The sequence below is a fragment of the Camellia sinensis genome, chromosome 13, assembly GCF_055761805.1.
Source record: "Camellia sinensis isolate YWXY chromosome 13, ASM5576180v1, whole genome shotgun sequence".
NCBI lineage: Eukaryota > Viridiplantae > Streptophyta > Magnoliopsida > Ericales > Theaceae > Camellia > Camellia sinensis.
Window position 1 is genome coordinate 132582521 of NC_138973.1, and position 16641 is coordinate 132599161.

At 37.4% G+C, this 16641-nt stretch overlaps 1 protein-coding gene across 5 annotated transcripts in view; it reads left to right on the forward strand.

Annotated features, from left to right (window-relative positions):
- LOC114293079 (uncharacterized) overlaps positions 1-16641 on the forward strand; it is a 68776-nt gene that overhangs the window by 42395 nt on the left and 9740 nt on the right. For all 5 annotated transcript variants that reach the window (XM_028237106.2, XM_082903415.1, XM_028237107.2 and 2 more), the window contains one exon: positions 9515-9635. In XM_028237106.2, the coding sequence (XP_028092907.2) occupies positions 9515-9635 (121 nt within the window). The remainder of the gene's footprint in view (positions 1-9514; positions 9636-16641) is intronic.

The following is a 16641-nucleotide window of genomic DNA, read 5'->3' on the forward strand; positions in this document are numbered from 1 at the left end:
CGTGATGGTTTCGATGGAGCAGTTCTACCAGTCGGGTCAATTTAAGAAAAGTTTTAATGCGACTTTTCTTGCTTTGATTCCTAAAGTGGCAGGAGCTGAGGATATTTGCTAGTTCAGGCCTATTAGTTTGTTGGGGAGTGTATACAAGATTTTGACTAGGGTTTTAGCCAATTGGCTTCGGGTGGTGTCGGGGTTTGTGAGCTCAAAATGCCTTTGTTGGGGGTCGTTAGATTTTAGATGTTCTTTTGATGGCTAATGAGTGTTGATTCCTGTATCTGACAGGAGAGCCGAGGTTGATTTGCAAGTTGGACATTGAGACAGCCTATGATAATGTTAGTTGGGGGTTCTTGTTGTCTATAATGGAGCATATGGGTTTTGGAGCTATGCGGAGGAGATGGATTTATTTCTGTATTTCGACAGTGAGGATGTCGGTGCTCATTAATGGCACGCAAGCAAATTTTTGCCTGACTTTCCGTTGTTTGCGACAAGGTGGCTAGCTATCCTTGCTTCTTTTCATTCTGGTTATAGGGGCATTTAGCAGGCTGGTGTCTAGGGCGGTGGGCGGTGGATTGTTGGAGGGTTTCTAGGTAGGTGTTGTAGGTGTTGAGCCGTTGGTTGTTTCTCATCTCTTGTATGCAGATGATGTCTTGATTTTCTGTGGGGCGGAGTTGGAGCAGTTGGGTTATCTTCGTTGTGTTTTGTTATGTTTTGAGGCAACTTTTTGGTCTGAAAGTGAATCTTGGGAAGTCGGAATTGATTTCGATTGGGGAGGTGGATCAACTTCAATCTTTAGCGGTTGTTTTGGATTACAGAGTGTTAGCTTTGCCAGTGAATTATTTGGGGTTGCCTTTGGGGGCTTCTTTTAAGGCTAAGGTGGTGTGGGATTGTGTGTTGGAAAGAGTTCAATGTTAGCTGGCGGGTTGGAAGCGGTGGTAGTATTTGTCTAAGGATGGGAGATTGACTCTGATTAGGAGTGTGCTAGGAAGTATTCCGACTTATTTAAAGTTAGTGCATGTCATTTCGGTGTTGGTGGCTCGCTGTTTGGAAAAGTTGCAATGGGACTTTTTGTGGGGAAGTGGTGCGTGTTACTTTAGATATCATCTAGTGTGTTGGGATGGGATTTTTCATCCAAAGGTGGTGGGGGGTTTCGGGGTAAGGAGATTATAAGTTAATTTGGTTTCGTTGGGAAAGTGGTTGTGGCAGTTTGCTTGGGATAGTGATCAATTATGGCGTAGGGTGGTAGTTGTGAAGTACGGGTTGGGTAAAGGGGAGTGGTGCTATGTTACCAGAAACTCTAATACCTAGCGAATTACGTATTGGTACGCATGTTCCGAAACATGGTACACTTTCGTTCTAAAACGGTAAATTTAGTGATCCAAAATGATCCCAAAAAGTTTTTTCCAATATATTTCTTTAAATATTACCTTAGGGGAAAAAAAAATCAAATATTTGAATTAAAATGTAAGGTGAGTGTAGTTTTGATAAGACAAAAATATAAAAATGGGTCATAATTTTTATAGAAATGATTTGCTACATGAAAATATATATATTGGATACTTAATATTTAAAAGAAAATTATTCTAGAAATACCTTAAAATCTTAAGGGTAATATATATGTAAGTCTACTCCTATTGTATCATATTTTAGAGCATGTGGCGTACCGCATTCCCGTTCCATGTATCGGAATGATCCATGTTCTAGGTAACATAGGAGTGGTGTACAAGGATGGGTGGGTCTCACGGTTGTGTTTTGTGGAAGGGTATTTGGCTTGGTCGAGGAGAGTTTTGGGAACATATCCGGTTCTGGGTGGGTTTGGGAATTAGGGTGACATTTTGGAAGGACCGTTGGTGATGTGAAGTGACTTTAGATATTCAGTACCTGTTGATTTTTCGACTTGCTGTGGATCCAGATGCTATGGTGGCTTCTTATTTGGGAAGAAGTGGTGTTGGAAATGGGGTGGTATCGGATCTTCGATTGCATCTGCTGGTCAAGATTGGTAGTTGGGCCAATTGTTGGATATTATGTGTTTTCTTCATGGGTTGCATGTATAGGGGAGGGGAGGGGAGAGGATGGTTTGGTTTGGGGGGGTTTGGGTTATAAAGGCGTTTTTTTGGTGTCCTCTTTTTATTGACTTTATGTGGAGGAAGGGTGGGAGAGTTTCCTTGGCGGCGAGTTTGGATTATTGGTGTTACTTTTAAGGTGGCTTTCTTCGTGTGGTCAGCAGCTTTTGGTTGGATCCTTACAATTGATAATCTGGTTCGACGTGGGCATATTTTGGTTAATTGGTGTTGTCTATGTTGTGGTGATGCCGAATTGGTGAATCAGTTGTTGATTCATTGTCCGGTAGCTCACCGTTTGTGGTCGCTTGTTTTTTCTACTTCTGGAGTTTTGTGGGTGCAACAGAAAGGGGTGATGGAGATGCTTTGGAGTTGGAGTGGGGCGGAGTTGGGCAGCGGCATTGTAAGGCTTGGGCTTTGGCCCCTCTATGTTAAATGTGGTTGGAGCGGAATCTGCTTGTTTTTCAAGAAGTTGCTCGTTCTGTTTCTTGAAGTTAGGTTTTTGCGAGTCTTGTGTGGTTGGGTGTCAAGTCGTGTGGATCTTGATTTGTTTTTATTTTTAGATTTTCTTGATGATGTAATTGGTTAGGTTGTGTTTTTTCTGGTGACACTTTTTTGTATTCTTTAGCATCTTCTTGATGCTTTTCTTCAATAATATTTTATTTATCAAAAAAAAGAAGGGGCAACTGGGAAGAGGAATGAGCTGTATATTAAGCAAATCAATAGCATTGCTTGTGGCATTATACCATGTGAAAAGAAAATGTTTGTATGAATTGGGTGAATACCCAAATAATTGGGGATGGAAAATAATGAGCCTTAATCTGAAATGGAGTATAATGGTGACTAGAGACATATTTTCTAGTAAGGAATGTAGTTTTTGAGAGAGAAAATGTAGAACATGAGGAAGAAGGATGTAAGATTGTTCTTCAATGTTAAAAGAGAAAAGGAAGAAAGAAACAAAGAATACTAGAGTAGCCCCTCAACAATGAAATGAGCCTCTTCGGGTCCTCAAGGGTAAAATTGATGTCATAATGCTGTGTTTGGTTGGGGGATTTGGGAAGGGATTTGGAAATGGAAATGGAAAGGGAAAGGGAAAAGGTATGTGAAACTAGGTGAAATGTAAGTATTTTTTTTACATTTCATTTACTTTTTCCCTTTCCCTTCCCCTTCCCCAATCCCCTAACCAAACACAACATAAGTGATTAAAAAAATAGCTACCTTAACATGCACCAATCTAGGAAACCATGCAATAACTGCTGCTTCTATGGAGTTTGCTATAGGAGCAAGGACCACAAGTTCTCTATATTCTGCACACTACATTATAATTAGAGTTACCTTCAATTAGAAATGTTAAAACCTCTAATCACCCCTTGCCCCTCTAATCAAGGGGTATTTGTGGTTTAACTACTTATTCCATAAAGAGGACAGTATCCGGCGTGAAGGCTTTGTCAGTCCTAGCTTGGCAATTTTCATTAGTATTAAACTTTTTGGGAGATATTGGCCTCAGGAGAGCCTTAACTTCTGGGTTGCATAGTTTTCAATATTGAAAAAAGTACCACTATTATGTGGTGCCCCAAGTCCTTTTAAAGCAACTTGAGTATATTTATCTATAATTTCTATCTTCTTTTGAGTCTGGTGTTGTTATCTATTCTTCCTTGTGATTATTCGTGTATGTATATTTTAGTGTGTCTCGAGATGTCATCTTGTACTTTTGGGAGTTGGAGTGAAATTGGGAAGGTGGGAATGTTTAAGGTGGTTCTGTCTCACTTTCAGGTTGAGACTGCTCAAGCGGTCTTTTATAGGGGGGCAGGGAGATTCTGGGAGTTGGTATTCTTCGCTCGAGCGGTCCTCAAATTTGAATTGCTCGCTCGAGCGCAAGTTTGGTCGCTCGAGCGGTCTATCTGCAGTCTGCTCCGAAAAATGTGTCCAATCACTCAAAAGTTAAGCCCTTACACTTTTCTTTCACTTTTCACTTCTATCTCTATCTCTGTCTCTCTACATTAACTCTCACTCTCTTTTCTCTCATCTCTCTCTAGAAATACTCCACTCACTTCATTTAATTTTTTAATCTCTCTTCATCCATTGAGATTTCGACCATAGTGCCTTCTTTAATTTTGGAGAGATCGTCGAGGACTACATTGTGTATGATGGAGATTGGATTTTGACGCTGTTGGTTTCGAAGCTTTTCATCTTTTCTTCTCAAAGTCTTGAGGTGGGGAGTTCTTTGAGTTATATATATGATTTTAGCATGTCTAGTTCTTCCCTTTTAAAATTTCGATAGTGGCATGGATTTTTGTAATGTGGGTTTGTAATTGTTGATGAAAATGACTTTCCTTGTGAGAATGTTCAAATTAGAGATGTTTTATGAACTTATAAAACCCTTGGAAAACATTGTGCGAGAAGAATTTATGAAGGAAAGAAAAACCTTTTTGGGACAAACCCTAGTTTTGAAGAAATTTGTAAAAAAATGGATTTTATGAAATATCTACGAAATTAGTGTTACATTTCTCAAGAAATTGATAGAAATTTCCTTATATTGATTGTGAAATTGGGACATTCATAGATGAATAATTGTTGTTGTTGGAAAATGTTATTGGCCTTGAAATGGTATACATTGAAATATGAATGGAATAGTGATTGTGAACATAAAAAGGTATAAATGTCACATGGATTATATTTGTTATGCTTTCTTTTGAGAATCATTGAATGGAAGTTTGCTTTGAACAAATGTTGAGATTTATGGTGGTGTTTGTACAAATGAGATACTTATATGTAATCACCTCTCATTTCATGCATTTGCATTGTTTTAAATATTGTTCAATTGTGGCTATGCCTTGGAAATAAATTTATTGTTTTGAGAAAATAACAGTTGTTATGGTAACATTTGGGGTAAATACGTTTGGTAAGTCTGGATAGGGGTTCTAGTTGATGTTGTTTAAGTTGGCTTGAGTGTCCAGGGTGAATGACCAAAAACATGCGCGGAGAAGGTACCACGTGCCTTCCGGTTAGGAGCCAGTAAAGCAGGGATTTGGTAGTGCTTGTTATGCCTACTTGCAGACACCAACCTAGGGATTTCTTGAGTCGTATTTATCACTCATTATTATTTGAATCTTATGAAGAAAAATGAACTTTTGGAAGAAACACAACGTGTGTTTTAGATGAAATGGAGAATTTTGATATTTGAACATGTCATGGCATCGCATTTATATATACGAGACTGCTTAAACATATATACTTTGTTAAGATATCTCTACTAGATTTTGTGCTCACCCCTAGCGGATTTGTGCTAGAAAAGATATGGTGATCCCGCCTAGTTGAAGGCGTAGAGTATATTGAGGGCCAAGGGCTAAATGTGTTGGGTTTGATAACCTTTTTGTGTGTAACTAGGCTTAAGCCTTGGAAGTTGTAGTCTTTGGGCATGCGTTTTGTTGTTATTTTATTTACTTGTAATTGTTGCACGTGCTATAGATTCACCCTTTTAGGAGACTGAATATAAATTGCATGTGAACGCTTTTGTATACCTCTCATACAAAATGAAATGCTATTTGTGGAAACTGATTTATCAAGGTAGAATTGTGTATTGGATGGAATCATTATGTCTAGTTTATGTCTTTCTTTTATGGGGGTGTTACAATTATCTGAACTCTAGCATCTCTCAGCTGGGGAGGCAAAGGAAATGTGTTCTTTTAAAGAAGGAGAAGTAAATATCTCATCAATTCCCAGTGGTTGAGGTTTTAAAGAAGTTGAAATTTTGTGAGGTAAAATAACTAGAATGAATCATGAACTCCATAGTGGGAGCCTTCTGAATTTGAGAAATTCTATGGATTTCTGAGTTTATATAAATGCTTCTTCGCACCACCACTTCTCCTAGAATTGGAACCTCTACCTTTGTTGATGATGTATTTAGTTTGAGGGAAAAATTGAACATAGATGACCTTTTAGGGATGAGTTCCTTTGTAAGTAAGTTATCTGCTGTTGTTATTTGACTTGACAACTTTGATGTGATCAAGTGCCTTGTTATTTGGCCAAGGGTAGAGTGGAGAGGAAGTGTGGAATATAACTGAAACAAGTGGGATGGTAATTCATAACAAAACAGTATCATGGTTCATTTTTGAGGTAGATGTACAAAGTTGACACTAGATCACTATGCTTTCATATTAAGGTTGTGTTTGGATTGATGAATTTGAAATTAAGTGATTTGGGGTTCAAATTCATGGCATGTTAACAGCTTATTGGGGTTGTATTCTGAGAGTTGCGGAAGAAGATAAGAGACATATCTTAGTTTTTAGTGGGACATATTTCTAGTAAGTTTAATGTAGGACAGATTAGAAAATAGGGTTTAAGGCTTCCTACAGTAGGAGTTGTGGTGGATTTTGGTTATGGAAAGCCTTTAGAGTAAGGGTTCTACAAGGTAAAAGAAGAATTCTAGGATTTCTAGATGGAAAACTGTGAATTTTGAGTTGATTTCTCAAGTTGAAGGTTGCTGGAACTACAATATTGAGCTCAAAACTGATATGTTGCAGCAGAAAAGTAAGCTCTCGTGGCTGATTTTAAATTGGTTTTTGTGGCTGAAAGTTAGTAAAAATATAGGGGTTTAAAGGGTTTTGTATGGTGTAACAAAGGGTAGGGTTTGGAGGATGAAAACACAAGGATTTAGGGGTTGTTTGGGTGCTGTTTTGGGAATTGTGAACAGTACTTTGATTTAGTTAATTTTTTTTTTTTGGCAAGCTAGCATGCTAAGGTTAGAGAACTATGATGCTTGAAGGTTGAATAGCAGAAAATACAGATTTGGTGTTGTGGTTTTAAAGGAGTAGAAAAATTAAAAAGAGGAAGAAAAAGTCTATGCATCTTGATTCCATAGGCATCACAGTGAGGGTTAGAATTACATTTCGCAATCTCAAAGAATCTTCAAAAGCTCTACAAATACTCTATATAAGATTCTGGAAACTCCTTGTCCTGAAAGGATTTGACTTCCTATTTGAAACTGACTTTGACTTCGAAAATGTATTTAATCCCGAATAAAACTTATAAATAAAGACTCAGTTACATAACTTGATCTATATGACGCCTTATGGGCAGTCCTACAGTCTATATCCAAAAAATACTGAAATTGCTATACTACCGCTAACTCATAAAGATAATAGAAACTCTTTGCAACATATTAAACCTGAAACCTATATATTGACAATACACCCCTACAACCCATGACCAAAAAGTACTAAAATTACCTAAAACTATACATACTCGTACTGATACTAACACTCAACTTAGTGAAGGGAATGGTGCAATTTGTTACATGGACTCTTAAAAATAAATCAAATACCCGTGACAGACATTTGACACTCGGATAAGGATATGTGATATGTATCAGATACTTTTTAACGGATATTTCTTATATAATTGTATATACACTAATATTATATGTACATATTATTGAATAATTGCTATAAGTTACATATAGCACCATTTTATCTCACATACTTGATTAAAAATATGAAAATATGACATTTCTTTGCCAAGTTTGCGTACCCTTAAATTTATAGTTTGGTGAGTTCGACATCTACATACCAGCACCCGAAACCGGTACCTGAGTCCATATAATATAGGCTGCAATAACTGATCCCACAAGGTCTTGAGACTATAATAATCGGGAAGGGATCGACCAGATTGGCGCATAGTAAAGATCTGCTCATATAACTCATAGACCTGATAGACATTACTTTTATTCGAAAAAGATTTAGCAAGGGAGTCCCAAATTTCCTTAGAAGTATCACAAAATTCCACAGTAGTAGTAACATGTGGTTCCAAACTATGCCAAATCCTACCCATAATACAGGAATCCTCACTTCAGCAATCATCATAAGCTTTATCATCAGTGGCAAGAGGGAGCTTGCTAAGGAAGTGGGACTTCTTGCCACGTAAGAAACAACATGAGCTCAAGCTAAATAATTGGCACAAATCAATTTCTTGATAGTGATAGATTTAGGCATGTCATCATCTTTACCCACAGCCATAGCCATACGCATAGCCTCTATCTCAGCCATGACGATCATTCACACAAAATACTCAACAAAAGAACACGAATGTAGCAAAATACTTGCAAATAGTCCATACCCACAACAGCACCCACAACAACCAATATAGACAACATAATTAGCTAAAAAAACCAAGAATCCAAAATAGGCATGAGTGAGGGAAACACAGATCTACCAAACAGATTTAGACCCAAATTAAACCAACACAACAAGCCACCAGCATGAATCAACAACTGAAGAGCAAATATCGCTCACTAGAAGGATTTTAGCCCCTATATAGCAAATTCCAATAGGTAGAAATGAAAAACTGAGTCTGCCGAACCAGATTGAGTCACAAAATTGAACCAAATACAAATCCAACAGCAGCAAAACAACAAATTAATACCAAATATCACTAGAGAGAGAATTTTTGGCTCCTATAGGTCTGCTTTCAGCAAGAAGAACTAGCAAAAACAAGGCCCAAATCTAGATTCAAAGAGGCACCAAAAAACACGAAAAACATTTGAAAATGGAAAACTCACATCAGAGATGATAAAAAAATTCCACAAAAATCACCATAAATCTCAGGAGAGAATTTCAAGTCTAGGGGTGTGGGTTTTGTCCATACAGTGCTTGCGTTATGTTGACATCATCGTACAGCTGATGACATCAGCACGTCTCGGTCACCTCAGCTCAATCTCCAGAACCTGTAGAACACTTTCTAATGAATAATAGATTGCTTTGATACAAAGTTAGAATGCAAAATGAAGAAATTTAGGGTTAGAATTTAAGAGGAAGAAGAAGAGACAAGAGAAGAGGAAGAACTTTTATATATATTGAGAATTGTGTACTCAACTCTACATTAGCAAAATATATACACAAACCTTAACATTGCAATATGACCATTGTATCCTCAACTTAAGTAAATATTAATAGAATAACATGAGAACAGAAAATAACTATTCTCTCATCTGCTATATTTGTTCTAGTTAGCAATAGATTTAGAAGATTCTTTGTATTGCTTTTCATTTGTTTGTGTTGGACCCTATATTTTGTATAGTGTCGTGTTAGTTTTTTCTGTGTCGTTTGTTGTAGGCATCCTCGTCTTAAGTTGTTGTGGTTGGAAGAAAATGATTTTGTTTTTAATCTAAGAGTACCACCTGAGCTAATCTGTTGACATTTTATTCATATGATATAACATTTTCTACTTACTTTGATGGGTGTTTTTTTTTATTGTGTTTGCCTTGGTTCTTATAACTTGATTGCATTGATGCACTTAAACTTAGCCACCCAGTTTATTGGACACCCAATTCAATGATCTTTTTCTAGTAGAATTTTGTAGAACATTTTTTGCAATGATAAGCTGTGGCTGAACAAGCTATATTATGTATTCTTTAAGGTTGAATGCTCATTTGGTAACCTTGTCAATGATAATTTGTGTAGTGGTGAGAAGTTGCTTGATACCAACTGGGGTGAATCTGTAGAAGTTAAAGGGAAAGTAAGATTAGAGGCTTTCGAAAAATATATCCAAGATCTTCCTCGCTCACGCAATAGGGGATTGATGGTAAGATATTGTTATCATTTTGTGTAATTAGGAAATAAGCTGCTTAAATTATGATGAATGCATGATTCACCTTTACAAAAGATATCTTCAGCATCTTCGTCCCTTATGCAACAAAAAACTGAAGTTGGGAAAAACAATTACCGTAGAGGCAATTAGAATTGGTCTTGTAGAGTTGCATTTGCCTGCTTGAAGAATTGGAACAAATAAATGACGGTCTGTTAGTGATGAAAAGCAATAGCTCCTTTCTGACTTCTTCTACTACGTCACCACTAACTTATGCGAATTTTTTACAACCTATACGATCCTTATTTCTCTTGGAATTTTCAGTATTCATTCAAATATGTTTATTTTTCACATGAGATTTAGTAATTGGAATCTATTCACAAATATAATATAATACTCTTGTGGTTGTTTTTGCATGTGAATTACATATTTATGTTTGAGAAGAAAATTTGTTCATCAAAAGATACCAGGAGAAAGAATCTCCATTGCAGGATGCCTTGTCTGTTTGGCTTATTGACCATCTAGGTTGATTTTAAGCTTTTTTGAGATGCCTTGCTTTTATTCATAGTTCTTTTCTTAGAGGAAGGAAATAGATAAATAAATAAAAACATGGATGACCTTGGATTCACAAAATCTCAAGGCTAGTTTGGTCACTAATGATTGTGTGGCACATCAACAAAATAGGCAGTAATTTTATTATGGCAAAGGCGTAAACTTTAAGAAAATTATGGAACTTCCTCCACTGTTATCTGGCGTCCTATGATGTGTGACCTGCTTATTGTGAACCTTTGCTGTTCTGTGTGCATCTGAAGAATGACTGAGTTAATTGATCATGGTTCAAAATGTTGTTTTGGAGATGAGTGCCATCAATTCATAATACATGAGGCAAAAGAGAGAAATTTATCCGGAAATATTCTGGAACTCATGGAAAAAACATATAAAATCTCAGTTATAAAATTATTGTAAACTTCAGAGACAACAGTTGAAGTGATGATACTTATAGGCATACTAATAAGTCCCCTTGCTTGAGATCGGTTAGACTACCATTCATGTGAATGACGGTTCTGCAGTCGCTGCCCCTCTTTGTTTTCTTTGCTTCTCTTTTATTTTGATTTGGTTTGTTCAGAAGTAAAATAAATTCTTTCTACACAAATAAAAACATCAAGGGGGCATGGCATATGCACATAGGACAAATACAAGAGAAGACTAGAGCCTTTATCCAATTCAACCTTATATATGACGTACAAAGTCCAAAAATTGATTTAATGGATGTGTAACTGTCCTAACAATTCAAAAATATACTACAGAAGAAAAACACACAATATTTAACATGGTTTGGTAGAATTTGTTCTATAGTAATGGTATCTAGAAGATGAGAGGAACGGTACTTGAAAAACATCTAAAAACCTGAGTTGAGAAATAATCCCCGTCTTTGCTTACAGATATCCTCTTAAAGTAATCTTCACTTCCATGCTCACTTCTGGTGGTTGAGCCCAAAACAATCTGTTTTTTCTACCCATTAGTATTATTCTTGTCTGTTTGTTTCACATCTCTGCAATTGTTGATCCAACAATTTCATTAGTCCCTTTCTCTCAGTCTCAGTTAAATACATAATTTTATATTTATATCTTGTAGAGTTCCCAAAATCCACGTCCCTGATAAGGAATAACAACTAAGTTTTTTCACTACTAGAACAGGACCAACAGGTTATAGAAATGCTTTCTCCATGGCATTCATGGCCTTTTCTGCCCTGCGGGTTTTGTTTTTTTAATCACATCAAATATTTCTTGTAATAATACGTAACATATATGTACATTTTTTTTTCTCGACATGATTTGCTTTTCTTATTACAATATTCACTTTAGTTTTTTCTTAATTATTCCCAATAGTTTCCCTACTAGCATCAACATTATTCTATTGCTGAACAGTTTCCGTAGAAACCACTGTGGTACTTGGGGGCGGTTCCAGGACTTTTATCCTGCGAGGGGCTACTTAGAAGTGTAGAACTATGTCTTTTTTTTGTTTTTTGTTTTTTTTAATTGGCAATCAAAATAAGCAAATATTTTGAATAATAAAAATGAAAACAAAGTCGTTTTGATGTCCCAGTGGTTGGGACGCTTGAATACCCCACCTATTGGCTGGTTTGATTCAGCAACCCATCTCCCTTAGGCTAGAACTATAATATGATGTTCTTGTAAACCAAACCAAACCAAACCAAGCCTTAAGTCCCATCAAATGGGATCGGCTACATGAATCCTTCTTCTCCACGCGGCCCTATCAAAGGTCATTTCATTAGTCAAGTTAAGTAGATTCATATATCTATTTATAACGCTAGTCAACGTTAATCTAGGCCTACCCCGTCCCCTAACACTTCCATCTACCGTTACAGCATCGCATCTCTTCACTACTGCCTCTGTTGATCTCCGTTGAATATGACCAAACCATCTCAATCGATTCTCTCTCAATTTATTTTCTATCGGTGCTACTCCTACCCATTCCCGAATACACTCATTCCTAATCCTGTCTTGTCTAGTCTTACCACACATCCACCTTAGCATCCTCATTTCAGCCACACTCATCTTATCTACATGTTGTTTCTTGGTTGCCCAACACTCCGTCTCATACAACATAACTGGTCTAATAGCCGTTCTATAAAACTTACATTTTAGTTTAGTGGGTATTCGTTTATCGCACAATACCCAGACGCACTTCTCCACTTACACCATCCCGCCTTAATCCTATAGGCCACATCTGCATCAATCTCTCCCGCTGTTGTGATAATTGACCCTAAATAGCGAAAATGTTCACTCTTAGGCAGTTCTTGGTTCTCAATCTTCACTTCTTCTCTGCTTTCATTGTTACTGTTACTAAATTTACACTCCATGTACTCTGTCTTAGTTCTACTTATTCGGAATCCTTTAGATTCAAGAGCTTTTCTCCAAATCTCCAACTTTGTGTTAACTCCTCTAGTCTCATCCACTAGCATAGTATCGTCTGCAAAAAGCATACACCATGACACGTCATCCTGAATATTTATCGTCAACTCGTTCATAACTAATGCAAAAAGATAAGGAGTTAAGGTAGATCCTTGGTGTAACCCTACAATGATGGGAAATTCATTTGTCTCTCCAGCTGGCAATCTAATAGTGGTCACCACCCCTTCATACATGTCCCTAATCACGTCAATGTAACCTTTTGTCACCCCTTTCTTCTCTAAGACCCACCATATTATATCCCGGGCCACTCTGTCATATGCTTTCTCAAGGTCGATAAATACCATATGAATGTCTCTTTTCTTTTTTTTTATTCTTTTCTATTACTCTCCTCAAAAGATAGATCGCTTCCATTGTTGACCTACCAGGCATAAACCCAAATTGATTCTCTGACACCTCTGTTATGTCTCGCAATCGGTGTTCCATCACCCTCTCCCACACTTTCATTATATGACACATTAGCTTGATTCCTCTATAGTTGTTACAATTCTGGACATCACCTTTATTCTTATAGATTGGCACTAAAATACTCTTCCTCCACTCATCTGGCATGTTCCTAGTTAACAAAATTTTGCTAAACAACCTAGTCAACCAAGCAACTCCTTTTTTACCCAAATACTTCCAAGCTTCAATAGGGATATCATCGGGTCCTAAAGCTTTATTTGATTTCATCTTCTTAAGTGCAATCTCCACTTCAAAGTTCCTAATCCTGCGATAAAACCTATAGTCTTGGTTTATCGTATTACTGGCTATTTCTTCCCCTATTGTCGTACCTCCATGTTCCTCATTTAATAGTTTCTCAAAATAATTCTTCCATCTTTCCTTAATCGCATCATCCTTCACCAATACCTTAGAATCCTCACTCTTGACGCACTTTACTTGATTCAAATCTCTTGTTTTCCTTTCCCGTATCTTAGCAAGTTTGTATATCCTCTTCTCTCCCTCTTTACTATCTAGTCTAGTGTATAGGTCATCATAAGCTTTCAACTTAGGCCAAGTTTGGCAATTGCAAAATAATCCATCCTTTTATCTTTTTTCCATCACATCACCTCTCTACTTTTCTGCACATCTTTTCGTAAAAAGACAAAAAGTGCACTTATTTAGGTCATCCCAAACAATCCCTAAGTCTCTAACTACTTTCTTGACCTCCTTATTAGCCAATCTATAGCTCTCAAGGTTTTCCTCAGTTCTATCCTTCTGCCACTTTTTAAAGCACTCTTTTTTTGCCTTAACTACCGCTTGAACCTCTTCCCTCTACCACCAAGTTTCCCTAGAGCTGGGTCCCGTTCCTTTCGACTCTCCAAGCACTTCTCTTGAGATTCTCCTCATACAATTGGCCATCGAGTTCCACATAGTGTTAGCATCACCTACTAAGTCCCAAGTACCTTCCTTATCCATTCGATTCTTAAATATTTTTATTTTATTCCTTTTTAGGTCCCACCATCTCGTCCTACGACGCCCACCATCCTTCCTAGCTTGGTATTGCCCTCTAAAACATAAATCTAGTACCAAAATCCTATGTTGAGAGACCAGACTCTCTCCAGGGATCACCTTACAATCATTGCATTTTAGGCGGTTCACTTTTCTCACTAAGAAGTAATCTATTTGGCTCTTAACTAATCCACTCTTAAAGGTTATCAAATGCTCCTCCCTTTTCTTATACATAGTATTGGCTACCACCAGGTCAGAAGCCAACGCAAAATCTAAGGTACTCTCTCCAGTCTCATTTTTATCACCAAAACCGTATCCACCATGCATCCTTTCATAACCTAGTTTATCTATGCCCACATGGCCATTAAAATCTCCACCTATAACCAAGTTTTCTGGTATCTCCTGTAAGATCTCATCCATTTGCTCTCAAAAATCCCTCTTAGTCTGATCATCTAACCCTACTTAAGAGGCGTATGCAGTAATAATGTTCACTATATTCCCTCCAATAACTAGTTTAACTAGTATAATCCTATTCCCTTTCCTAGAGACCACCACTGCACTTTCCACGAAACCTACCCCATTCCTGCGTCTATCCTTACCACTATAATATAATTTAAAACCGGTATCTTCAATTTCCTTAGCTTTCTCTCCCATCCACTTAGTTTCTTGTATGCAAGCTATACTAACTCTCCTCCTAATCATAACATCTATCAATTTCATTGTCTTACCAGTTAAGGTTCCTATGTTCTAAGTGGCTATCCTAAACCTATAGTCTTGGACTAGCTTCTTTACCCGTGCTCGTCCAGAAAAACACGAGAACCTTTGCCCATGTTTCACCGCACCCAAGCGTCGATGCGGCGCCCCTTGCTCACTTTTCGAAACATCCGGAGGTAGGCGCAACACGTTACTTGAGGGGAACGACCTAGCATTTAAACGATTCAAAGTAGGATTCATTTTCATAAGGGATCCGAGCGGCTTTTTTTACGTGTTGGCTGTCGGCTACCTAACACACAACCCTCCTCCTTAACCCGGGCTTGGGACCGGCGGAGTTGTTAACAACTCCGGCGGAGTTATAATATGATGTTCTTGTACTCTTAAAAAATTAAAATGAAAAACCAATTCATATAACGTAAACACAAATCGGCAAATAAGTAAAGTTAATAGTTCAATAATATAATTTCACAAAACTAACTGAAAAGTGAGTAGAAAAGATTGTATATTGTGCATCACTTAAGTTTTTTGAGAGAACATGAAAAGACAGGTTGGCCTTTACAAGAGCAAATGGTGTTGTTAGGAAACAAGAGAGGAAATAGAGAGAGACAAAAGGAAAGAGAAATAAGGGAAGAAAATAAAGCACGATTTTTTTTACATTTCACTTCTAGCCTCTCATACTCCCCTTGTAAGAGGCCAAAAGATTTTAAAAAAAGGGGAGTGTGAGAGGCTTAAAGTTGAGTTTAAATCAGCAATTTCAAGAACTTTATCAAAAAATTGGCAAATAAAACCTTAGGGGGAAAATTAAAACCATTTTTAAAAATCATGTAAAAACATAAATTTTGAGTTGCTCCCAATAGCCCTTAGTTAATAGCTCTGCCCATGAGGCCATGGTGGTACTTTCACTTTACCTTGTTGCCATGTTTTTTCCATGCTGTGGCTCTTTTACATTTGATGGATACCTAAGAAGCTAAGTTCTGCTACTAACTTTACTATGGTTAACCATTTTTGAAAATCTGTTACTAAACAAAACCCTCCGACTAACTTGACTGGTCAATTATCGTTGAAATTCATTAGTAGTACTTATGTTGGATTTTTGTCATTTTACATTTTTCTTCTCTGGGAAGTAATAATAGCAAACCGTTATTCACAACTCGAGGGTAATGTTATATCAAAGCTAGTGGAAGTACACGAAGGTATGCAATATAGGGATGGCAACAGGGGTGAGGGAGGACGGGGACATGTTTATAGTGTGCGGCCCCAAACCATACTTTTGGGGGGGGGGGGGGGAGATGGGTTGGCGCTTGTTAATTCTGCAACCTTAGGGAATAGCAGTACTAATAAAAGTGAGATGATATGTTAGATGACGGATATGACGGATAATGATTGGTAAGTGATGAGAGTTAAAAAATGTAAGATGAGAGATAAATTAGTGACAATGAGTGTTTAATATTTTGGTATTTTAGTCTTATTATATTTAAGAAAATTAAATTATATATTACATACAAAGAGATTTAATAAATATAATTGAGTTGGGGGAAAGAAAACCCATCCTGTCTCTATTCTTCATCAGGGTGGGAAAAACCTACGGGACGTGGGGTGAGGGATGTGTCCTCGGATCGAGGCAGGGGCAAACTGCTATCCTTGCCGATTTCTCTTCCTTCACACACACCACATCACATATGAAGGTGCCACCATCCACCCCTTTTTCACCTTCTTCACACAACACCCCCAACACTCCTAAAACTGGAGGACAGATTTTGGTATGACCCGCTGTATGCTAAAAATAGAAATGAGCAAATACCAAAAATATCTCAAACCACCTCACAATGATGGAGATGATGATCCATGGACAACTCAGCCATCCT